At 43.3% G+C, this 12,136-nt stretch overlaps 1 protein-coding gene across 1 annotated transcript in view; it reads right to left on the minus strand.

Moving 5' to 3' along the window:
• Positions 1 to 527: 527 nt before the first annotated feature.
• The window catches only part of LOC113406861 (LHFPL tetraspan subfamily member 6 protein), a 189,236-nt gene continuing 177,627 nt past the window's right edge, over positions 528 to 12,136 (minus strand). Inside the window, exon 4 of the mRNA XM_026653653.2 lies at positions 528 to 1,083. Coding sequence (XP_026509438.1) covers positions 965 to 1,083 — 119 coding nt within the window. The 3' untranslated portion in view covers positions 528 to 964. The remainder of the gene's footprint in view (positions 1,084 to 12,136) is intronic.

The following is a 12,136-nucleotide window of genomic DNA, read 5'->3' on the forward strand; positions in this document are numbered from 1 at the left end:
TTTTTTTTTACAAAAATGAATATTGAAATAATAAACATGGTACAGCACAATACAACAACAATGAGCTAAACGTAACAATGACCAAATCTATATCTGGAAGACGTTTCCCATTAGTCTTACGTAACCAACAATATCCTACAGTACCATGAGTGGAATTCTCCCTGGACTGAAAGATGTCCATTTACTGCCCTTCATAACAGTACTATAGGCAAAGCCCCTATATATGCTGAGTAAAATGTTGCATTTTTGTAATAATGCTGAAAACACAGAAGCTAAATAAAAATTCTATAGGGCTGAATAAGCAGTGAATAAATGTTTTGGGAAAAAGAGTAGAGAGAATATACAAAATACTGTTAAAGTGGCTTATTGGTCCATTTATTAGGTTTCATGTGTAGTTTAAAAAGTGGTATAACATTGAATTTTAAACCATCAAATGAATAAAAAAAAGAAAAAATGCACCAATAAGTTTGCATTTTATTTGTTCTGTGCCATGGTCTATACGTGTGTGTGTGTGTGTGTGTGTGTGTGTGTGTATGTGTGTGCACGCACACTTTCAGGAGTGTTGTGCTTAAGGGGAATTTTGGAAGATTATACCCTACCCAAAATATTATTTTCACCAGTCTTTCAATTCATTGGTACACCCATACCTTCACAATTTAACAAAGGGGAGCATTCCTTGCTCGTAAAATTGTATTCTTCTAGAACAGACCAGAAATATACTCTGTCAAGCAAGAACTGCCCATGCCTTCCGAGAGTCACAGCATTTGGTCCAGCTTTCCAGACTCCCCACCCTCCCCACAATTCACAGTGTCACCTCACGTCCTTGACCAGGTCCATTCTCATTTCATAATGGCTGTTCTGCAGCTAGGAGCTAAAGCGCTTTGTTCAGAAGAAGAAGTCTGCAAGTCACTTCGGCCTCTCGAAGCTCATTCATTCTCTAAACTGGACTCTCAGGCCACCAGCCTCAGTAAGGGTACTGTTTCTGTTTCTTGCCAGAGAAGCAGGCCAACCAAGTGCAGATTAACATAGCGGCAGCTGCTCCTCCTCCGGTGCAGTAGTAAGCCCAGCCAATTTCACAAGTACCTAAGATGAACAAACAAACCAAGGAAACAATGTTTTATTCAAGGAGAGAGGTTTGCTTTCACCATAACTTTATAAGCTCTTTCCTTTTGGAGGGAAATGAAAGCAGAAGTAACCAAATACAGCATATAGTGCTGTGTATTTTATCCCCTGTATCAGCTTATTAGTTTCATTCTCCTTGTAAGCAACTTATATTTATACACCTCCATCCAAAGCCTTCCTATTCTGGTAGAAGGCAGCCAGATATCGGTGCTATCTAATCTATCTAGGTGCCCATGAATTTGGTGTCTGAGCATACAAGAACTTTCTTGCCTTTTTTTTGTATTAAATGTAATGCTAATGCGAGGTACTGGAAGGCTGTAAATATCTCAGGGCAGTGACTGCATCATCTTATGCATTTATGTAGTGCTTAACACACTTGTCTTGACTGGCCCTTCTCAGCACTATTGTAGTAAGTGAAATACTGAACATGGCCACCTGGAAAAGGTACAAGTCATTAAATGATACAGATCCACAGAATCCTGTCTATAGTATGGCTAATTAGAATTGGCATATGCACTTCAGGATCTCATAGCTATTTACAATATGGATTTATTACACAGTGTTTATATGGACAGAAAGTCTGTGTTAGAATGTAGACTTGAGCCAAATAGGTTCTCTAGGGTCCTTTTACCAATCTACACAGCATCAAATCCAACAGTGAATTTGGGCTATTGCCAAGGGAATATAAAATTCTGGAACTTCCCCCCCTCCCCCGAGTAGTTGTGAATGGATATGGGGAGCCAAATTCATCCTTGGTATGACTTCTAGCTTGTGATAAAAGGAGTTGATTCACAGGGCCCCACACTCTGTTACTAGCTCAGTGTAGTCAGTAAACCAAAAAGATTAGATCGGTCTATGCTGGAGTAAGTATTCAGTTCATGGGTTTAGCCTGGTAACTTCCATTCACTTTAACATGAGGCAGACAATTTAAACTACACCAGCCACTTCCAAAATGGAGGCATGTTGTCCTCATCCTGGAAAGAAATGCAGATAGGCAGGCCCTTGTATCTGCACAGGGCCTCACTGATTTCAGTGGAGTTGTGTAACCCACACACCTCCTGGGTGTGGTGTTCTGTCCCATCTAGTGGCACCGAGACCATTTAGAAAGAGAGAGAGAAAGAGATTAATAAGTCTGCTCTTCAGCCATAGCTAACAGACATATGGCTTTTAGCTCATGCAGTAGAGGCTCATGCATTTGGTTCCAGGTTCGATCCCGCCCACTGATGACCGGGGTCTGTTGGTATTACAGTTGCACATGTGTCGCTGTGTGCATTTCTTGCAGAATGGTAGCCTACATTTCCAAACCTCAATGAATAAAGATATTTAAACTTCACTGTACACTACTCCTCTTTCCTCAGACTGCTGGAAGGGACAGAGCTGTGGAGTCTGCCTGTTAGAAATTTCCACACCTGAAGCAAAACTGGTGAATCTATGAAGATAGAACCCCCCCACCCCCTTTCTCTAATGTAGTTATACAAGTCTGTCATAATAAAAAGCAGGGCTTCTGGGCCTTTCTTTAAAAGAATGCTTCTAAAACAACAACATTTATAAAACTGTGAAATTTCATACTGCAAAAATGCCCCAGTCTGCTGCACCATTTCCCCAAAGAAGGAAACTCAACAAGTTTTGGACAGTTCCACTAAATTAGAGAGGACATTGCCTTAAACTGCATAAAACAAGCATGTGCAAATGACTGGGCCTTTATTACCTTTTTGATTAATGAAAGAGCAGGAGTGTTTTAGGCTGCTGGTGAAGAGAGACTTTAAAGAGTGAAAAGTATCACCAGAGCGGATTCCTTTGGGTTTCAGAGGAGTTCCAAATACAACCAAGAGGCTGCTCTTTATTGACCTGAGGTGCAGTGCTCCTTCTAGAGTTCTGTCCACCTATATTTAATTCACCCAAACAGGGAATATTCAGCTGGAGGATTTGGTTTGCCTACAACCCTTTCAAGAAATGAAAGAAGCAAAATTATTTAAAATGTTCCCCTTCGCTGTCTATCATGGCTCATCAGACAAGCCTCAGAGCTTACTTGGTTGGCAAATAGCTGTTTTCAATGCAGGGGAAAACTACACTTGACAGTTAAATTAGAGGTTGCTGGCATTGAAAATAGGTTAGCAGTGGAGCAGACAGCCCCACTGCCTGCCAAGTCCAGAGAGAGAGGCTGTGGGGCTGGTTTCCACAGCAGCTGCAAATCAGAAGGGTCGATGTTTTTTATTTTGTTTTGTTTTCTTGGTGTCTTTTTCTGCACTACAGGCAGCTTTTGAGTCCCTTTGTGGTGTTGTAGCAGAGCACTGGGTCTCACTGCAAATAACTCAGTTCTGGAACTTTTACATGCCTCCTCGGAAATAACTGCACGAATCATCCTCTGCCCTTATCATAACTGGTCTGAAAATTGTAACGAAGTTCTAAACTGCTACCCAAAACTACCCCCAGAGTGCCATTGCAAGCAGCCTTTCCTCACTGTTCCCCATGCCAGTCATACTCAGTGGCCCAAATCCAGATGTTGATTTGCTGTGTGGCATGGAACTGCCTGTAGAGACCTGGGACCCAGTTTGATTCCACAGATGAACAGTACAACCAAAAGTCTGATTAGGGGAAGGCGCACATGTGGCTATTCTCTGTCCCCAAACCTCTCCCCCTGCTCAGGGGATGGAGTCCAGGAACCCACTTCCTTATGCCCTTGGGGATAGGAGGCACTGCAGGCACAGAGCCATCACAACTCTGTTGCAGGAGTTGGGAAGAGGGGCGGGGGGAGATTCCCTGTATGGTGTAGAGGAATTTAAAGGAGACCACGCAGCCAGCTCAGAAATGGAATCATCAAATGGAGAAGGTGCAGCCTCTATCTGGGAAAAATTGCCCTACTGGAGATCAAGGAGAGCAAGGAGACATCTGCTTTCCCACCTCAGGACACCTACCCATCCTACAAGTCATTTTTATTTGGGCCAGATTGAGGCAATCCTGGGTCCTAAGCACACCATGATACAGTGGCCCCTGCGGCTCAGTTTTCATGGTACATTTGGAATGGAGGTGGCAGGTGGCCTCCTTCCCTCCCATAGAGGCAAGGGCAGCAGCATGAGGCCCTCTTCCTCCCTCCAGGAGCAGCAGCAGGGGTGACAGCAGGTGTCCCCTCTGCCCTCTAGAAAGGCAGGGCTGGAAGCTGGTTACCCCCAGGTGCCGGGGTGTAGCTGGGCTGGGGGGTCTGGCCACAGCCCTGCCACACACATTCTGGGCACACCTCGTTCTCTGTTGGGTGGTTTTGGCAGCACTCCTAGAGCAGCGGATATTGGAGTTCAGAACCTATGAAGATGAATGGGAAGCTCTCACCTCTGAGAGCAATTGTGTCAGGCTGTCTGCAGGACCACAGCACTGTTACACTTGTTGCATGTTTTCGGGGTTTTCTTCACAAGCCTGAGGCCTGGAAACTGTTTCCAAAAAAAAAAAATAAAAAAAGAGAGAGAGCTGCGATTCTGACACAATCAGATGACTTGAGGATCTGGGCCCTATGCATGGGCCTATACAGCCTATGCCTTAATCCAGCCTTGGGAGGGCAGCCAGACTTAGCAACTTGCTAGGTCCCACTTTTGTGGTTACTCCGTAAGGATTAATACCACACTCGGTGGTGGCCTCTGTGGCTCCTGTGAGGGACCAGAATCCTTTGAGTGTTGCCAAATGGTGGGAAGCTTGGCTGAAGGAGGACCTTAGCCACCCAATCCCAGAAAAGGTGCGAGTCCCACAGTGGAGCAGGTGTGGAGATCCTTCAACTCCCCTACACCATGGAAAGTCTGGCTGGTGCAGAGCCAAAAGTAAGAGTTTAGCCTGCCTGTGCTCTAATGTATAGGGCTTATTCCAGTATGTGTTCCTGACTATTGACAGCAATTTATAACACCGATATACCCCCTAGAGGATCCCACATTCCTTTTCAATCTACCTTCCCACCAAAATAAGCTTATTTGCCACATCAGAGGGAGAATCTGCAGCCTGATAATAGTGCACAGCAACATCACAAAACAGTTAGTGAAGAAGAATCCTGTCACGAATGGAAAGTTCAGGTGGAATTCAGGCAAGCAGAATGCAGTCACTAAGGTCAGAATGTTTCTCTATGTTCTCAGGCTATTGAGGAGGAAGTGGGAAGCTGTTTTTATATATATTATATTCTGCTGTATTACTTTGTGTGTTTTAACCTCTGGGATACGTGCCCAGAGATGATGATTGGTGCAGATAGCTGGATTTTACAACAGAGAACTCTTATCTAATAACTATTGCTTGTACATGGAAAAATCCATTCTTTTGCCTCTGCACAAGCATAACAACAATTTCAGCTGGGATTTTCAGAAGAAGCTGGCAGACCAGGTGTCAAGTCATGCCAAGGCCCCCAGGCCTCACTGAACACTGACAAATGCATATCTGGAAACTAATCTGGCTCACCTGTGTGTTAGTACTGTTAAAATAAGTATTAGATTTATAGAGATGTTTAGTGTTTGGACTGTATGAAATGCTTGTGAATTGCTATATGCATTAATCTCACTTATAATATCTGTACCCCATGATGTATAGTAATATTTAAGTGTTTGCTTTGTAACTATTGTAGTGTTTTCTATGAAACTGGAACATTCCTCCCCCCCCCCCACCCGAGTCAGGAGAGAAACATTACCAAGCAATACTAATACTAGTTTGCCACAATGGGTGTCATCTCCTGCCCAACAAAAGAAGGCCCACAGAAGGCCAGTGGACAAAAGACTTTATTGATTGCTCTCTCCACACCCGGGAAGAGAGGATGTGTACAAATCCTTGTCCCATTACTGTTTGAATTCTGGGTGAAGGGAATAAAAATCCCTGACCAGAAGGCTCTGTATCACTATGCTACTTGGAATTTGGAGAGGGCAATATTTCTAAGCATAAGCAAGGGATCCCCAAGCGTTGAGCTTGGGTTAGCCCTAAAGAACATACAGAGCTTGCACATTACAGCAACTTCTATTACTTTTTGAAACCTATGACTGTGACTCATTTGTGTGTGTATGTTTACCTGCTTTAATCCTGTAAATAACTCTTACTTCTTTTTCCTATTTAATAAATCTTTATTTTCTTTATTATAGGGTTGGTTACAAGTGTTATCTTTGGTGAGGTATCTAAGGTACCATAGACCTGGGGTCAGTGACTGGTCCTTTGGGACTGAGAGTAACCTGAATATTGTTGTGATTTTTAGTGTAAGGGACCATCTGTCACAAAGCCAGGCTTGCCTGGAAATGCCCAAGGGGACTGTCTATGACTCCATCTCAAGACTGTTATAGTGCTTAATAAGTCACACTTGACACTTGGTTGGTGATATCTAATTACAGAACACACAACCAGTTTGGGGGTTTGTGCCCTGGTTTGTAACAATCTGCCCTGAGGTTGGCACTCGCATTCATGAGCCACTCCAGCTTCACAAAGCCTCAGGGAGATGGGTGGCTAAATCTCTGAGGCTGGTTTGAAAATCCCTGTATTCATAATACATCTTTTGGGGGGCTCCTGCCTGTGTTGGAAGGGTGATGGACTCCATCTAACAATTCCTTTTGGTCACTAAGTACTCACAGGGTGTGTCTTCTAAAACAACAAAATAAGAATTCTACCACTGCCTTGAGATGTGTCACTTTTCCCTGTGATGATCCCGAATACAGAAAGTGCTGGCTGAAATGCTACTTTAAAAGAACCGGAACCAAAAATTCACCTGCTGGGATCATTCAGAACGTCTCAATCATGCCCTAAGGGAAAGAGGAAGGAATAAGGAGACTTGATTTCTGCATGGGGTGAATTCAACTTTTGTACCTTGGCAGAGGACAAGGGGGAGACATATAGTGAGGAGTGTGTTTATGCATGATGAGCCAGCTGCTAGATCAGTGTCACAGCATTGCTTGAGAAATACAGGATGCGATTCAACCTGGGACTTGGCAAGCCATGGTTTCCCCCTCACTGTGCTCCATTTGCCCCAAGGAACACCGTTACCCACCTTGATCAGATAAGGAATTACAGGCAGTCTGTTGCTCTTTCAAGCTCGCAAGAGGAAGCCGGGTCAAGAGGAACAAGTAAAGGGACAGGGAAGTACAGCAGGGTGGTTGAAAGAACATTGGGACACTGACCTTAGAGCAACAGTGACATGAAAGTCAACCCGCTCATTAGTTCCATTGAGTGCCAGAAGCAGTGGGAGTCTCTTGCTAAAATAGCTTGATGTATACGTGGAGGCTGCAGAATGGTGGAGGCTGCAGAATGGGGCAGCAGTCGGAGCTGTAACACTGAAGAGGAGCCTGCTGTTGGAAGGGGTGAAGTGATCTCTGCAGTGTTCTAATTATAGTTCTCAAGCTAACAATAAAATGTTTCAAATTTACATGCTGAAATTAACGATCATCTACAACAAATGGCCAAGTGTTAGACTGAAACAATGGTACTTCCCTTGTAATCTTGTATTTCATGGGGGCGGGGGAGGAATGTTCTAGTTTATGTTTTTGCTCCAGTGTTTTCATTTTGCTGCATGTACCAGCAATTTTAGTCCATTGCACCCTAAGGAAAGATTGTTGGTTGTCAATAATTGGGCAATTTAGCTGCAGTTTAACCTGTGAAATGACTTTTGCTTCACTTTTGCATTAAATTCTCTCATTTAGAAGGGTGGTAAAGCTTTGTAAAGGGCAAGATATAGAATATTCAAATGATTAGACTAGAGGCCAAATCAAATGGCAATACACAAGCAGAAATTATACACTTGAGAGCAAAAATATTTAGTTCTCCTGATTTATATTTGTATAGCAGTTATAACAGCAGCTACCATAATAGGGCCCTGATCCAGCAAAGCTCTTAAACACATACTTAATTTTTATCACAGTGACTTCAATGGGACTACTCACATGCTGAAAGTTAAGCATGTGCTTAAGTGCTTTGCCTAAATTCATCCACCAGGTATAGTATTTTGCCTTGAGGGACTCTGTCTTGCTAAGCATGATAAATATTGCTTTTTTATTTGATGCTCTGTTGAAATCAAAGCTCTAAAAGAAACAGCAAGGTCCACAATTACATATGTAGGCAGTGTTTTTTGTTAGAGTTAAAAAAAATAAGGTGAAATAATGTGTATCTTTTCCCCCCTGTGCTCAAAATCTTTGTGGTGTGTGTGTGTGTGTGTGTGTGTGAGTGAGAGAGAGGGAGGGGAAACATGTGGGGATGGCATGGTTTAAGTTTCATGATAATGGAATTTCTCCAAGGATCTAAAAATACTTAAAATACCTTCCTATCTAAGTAAGTTGTCATGCATTATAGTTTTATGTTCTGGAATGATGCTGTGCTCAGGGCCTACACTAGTTTTTATACACCAGTATTTACCTTCCAGTGCAGGACAGAGGAAGGGACTCTGGCAGCAACAGGAGCTGCGGAGTCATCGTTGTGCTGGTGCTGCATGCTCACTGGCCATTTGAAAGCTTTTAGTTTCGTTGGTGTTTTTTTGGCAAGGAAGTTGATAGGCAGCATAAATAATTGGAGCGACGGGCCTTCTGATTGGTCAGTGGGGCAGCATCATCCACCAACAGCCCAGGCAAGATTGGAGACAGCCAGCGAGACATTTTTTTAAAATGGGGTTTAACACTGCTGACATTTGGGGTGGGGGGCGGCTAGAAATCAGTTTGGGGATTTAGCCTTCAAGTCACAGCCCTTAAACATATACTGCAGGTGAACAAAGGGGGGGGGGGTCAGAGTGGGTGCATGGAACATTTCCCTCCATACCACCTGTACAGGACGTAAAAACAATTACAGCCCAAGCTCCATTAGGAGCAAAGGCTGCTAGGACTAGAATCCTTGTAGGGAGCAGGGAGGGGTAAGAAGGAGGTAGGGTCACATCCAGTCAGTGAAGCTAGCTGGCTGTGGAGGGAGCACACACTGTCCCCTCCTTAGGGATGGACTTGGAGCTGCAGTAACCAGGATCTCTGAGTGACATGGTGTGTAGTGCCTCCTGGTGGTTGCCCTGGGGCAGCCTCTCTCTGCACTGCTCCTTACTCAGGGCTATGCCTCAGCGGTATAATCTGGCCCACAATAGGAAAAGCAACCACAACACAAAGCTGCGGATGTGTCCCAGCTGTCGTGAGAGTTCCGGAGTGCATCACTTTAACAGCGTTCTGAAATAAATCTCCATGCTTTTTGCATGAGTGAATAAATGGTCAGTCAAGTGAATGAATCCACAAGTGACTGAGTGAATGGCTGAGTCAATGGGGGTCCAGACTTCACTGGCTCTTAGGAGAAGAGCCCATCTGAAGGTGCAGACGAGATCAGTAACAACACTGCAGGGATACAAAGCACTAGATTTTTGAGGACTGGCAATGGAGATCCCAAGAACAAAACTATTATGCCAATGCTGGATGAACAGGATAAGATAACAAGGGGCAGCAGGAAGGTGTCCCTAAGATGTGAGAATGTGTGTTACATAAAAGAAATCAAAGAATGGGAGAGGGAAAGGGGCACTAGCTTCATACCCAAAGCAAACCAGCAAGAAAAATCTGTAGAAACCTAATTCTGCAGTGATGGTTCAGTTTATTGCAAAACACGAGACTTTTCCTAATTTCTGCTATGATTTCCATGGACATGATATTGTTCCCATAATGCCATGGCTTTCCCCAAAATTCATCACGACAAATATGAAGCAGAGTTAATTTAGGCAGCTGGAGCAGTGCTAGTCCCTGATCTACCACAGGGCTCCACATGGAATCTGTTTACCTAGATCCAATTGCAGGACTGGGGCTTTAGTAGTATACTTTCAACTCATACCATCCTATAAAACAAACAAACAAACAAACAAAAAAACAACAACAAAACCCACAAGTACTTAAAGCATTCCTGGAAATACATGTGATTTTTATCTAAAATATCCAATAAGTGAAATGTATGAAAACTCCAGAATATAGGAGTGTCTGGGATATGAACCTATTATGTTAATTGCAAGACCTAAAATAGGACCTTACATTTTTCCTTTTTTATTACTGTTGAAATCAATGAAACTTGCACTGGGCTAGAAGCCTGGAGAACCTGGCAAATGCTAATAACTTAGCTTTAAGTAGGATCCATTTTCTAAGACAAAGAAAAAAAGAGTTGAGAATTATTCCAACTGAGGAATATGGTGCTAAAAAGCATATGGCAAACATCACTGATTAATCCATACATCCAAAAACTCCTCCTGCTTAGAAACCTTGTGCAGCAACTCTAGTAACCAGTCTTGCGTGAGAGTCCAATACTAGGAGGGAATGTGAAATAATTTAATGAACCAGGGTATTTTTTTTTAAAATAGAGACTAAAATGAAGAGAGATGATAAGTACAGGAACTGCAGGTCTGAATGCCACAAAGCTAATAGAAAAGATAATCAGCTAATAAAGAAGAGGACCTGGTTGTTTTGAAAGGCAACTAAGAAGTGTTCAAGAACTGAAGATTCTTTTTCTTTACACAGTGCGTTACTGACATGTGAAATAAGCTACAAAAGGCAGCAGTAGAAGTTACAACCTGGAATACATTCAGAAAGGAGTTAGATAGGTACATGGAAGAAGGCAACAATAGAGAAGGTACAGACTACAGCTGAGTGAGTAATTTGGAACCAATAATGTATTTGGTGAAGTTTGCCCCTCTCTGTCCATGGAATGTCGAGGATTTTCTCAAAATTATCGGAACATTTTCCCCCTTGTTTTTAACAAGATGACATCCTATTTAATATTTGAAGCTTGAACTATGCTGCTTTGTTGCTCAAAGAAAGCAATAGCAAATGGGAAGGGAGATGGTTCTTGAGACACACTCTCTGTTAGTGTGTGGTCTGGTGTGACGGGTGTACCAGGCCCACTGAGGCCCTCTAGAAGGCCCTGCGGTCCTACCAAACCCCAGGAAAAATCTCAATCTGTTTATAGGTAACTTGTGAACAGAAGTCAGATTTCTGACTGTTCATGACAAATAGTTTAAAAATCTTTCGTTGTTAATAGTGTTCTAAAAAACATCCTGGTTTCTAAATCTCTTCTCCACTGTCTTATCCTTTGGATGTCGACGCTCAGCCAGGATGCTGAAATGATGCCACCTAGATACTTGACAAAGCTGTTCTATATTTGGTGTTTTCCCAAAGAGATGACTTTTGTGTTCTTTAGTAACTGTATTGTTTGTTTGTAAAGGCAATTTACTATAATAATTATTTTAAGGCAATAGTGCCTATCAGTTAAATAGTTCTTTTATGATCCTCTCTTCCAACCCTCTGAAAGAAGCAAAGGGAAACTATAATAAAGCCCTTAGACAAACACATCCCTTGACAGAAAGAAATTTTGGGATATTTAGAATGAAGTTTAGATGTATGCCTAGCACAGGACATGATGGAGAGGGGTGAGATATGACTATCAAAGTCTGAAGTCTGTATTATACCTGTGTTGAAATATTGCCACTGTGACCACATTCATTTGGACTTGCCCAGGGGCAGCCTGTTATGCTGCACTCCAGATAACTGCCCTGCTCAGGAAAGGTGTTTGGCACATCGTGGAAAGGCCATCACTGAGAGCCATCAAAGCTGCAGTCTGGGGCTATCCACTTTGACCGACTCAACTACTGGCCCACCCCCATGGTACCAGGCTCTTTCTAGACAGTGGCCTGCAAGTGGGCAAGCAACCATGACTGGTGGTGACAGTTTGAGCACATGGCCTGGAGATGGAGGCCCTATTTGGGAGCGGGTTTCTGTTCTGTGCAGAGGGCCAACCATCACCACATGTAAGGAGGACTTTGGGGACAGAGAGGGAAGGAGAGACTCTGCCCAGCCTGAAACACTGATGACAGATAGACTCACAAGAGGGGGTGAGACCAGACTGGGGAAGGGGTACCTCAGGACTTCTCTTGTTTTCAAAGATCTGGAACTCACGTGCTCTGAGTCCAGTCACTGTGGTTAAGAAATTCCTTTGCTAAGCCTGTGTTCCTTGCTTTCCTGCCATGTTGTCCTCAGAGGAGTTAAACTGGTAAATCCAGAGAACCCACAACCTAGGTAGAACTCAG

The sequence above is a fragment of the Terrapene carolina genome, unplaced genomic scaffold (assembly GCF_002925995.2).
Source record: "Terrapene carolina triunguis isolate 2854851 unplaced genomic scaffold, T_m_triunguis-2.0 Scaffold142, whole genome shotgun sequence".
Lineage (NCBI taxonomy): Eukaryota > Metazoa > Chordata > Testudines > Emydidae > Terrapene > Terrapene triunguis.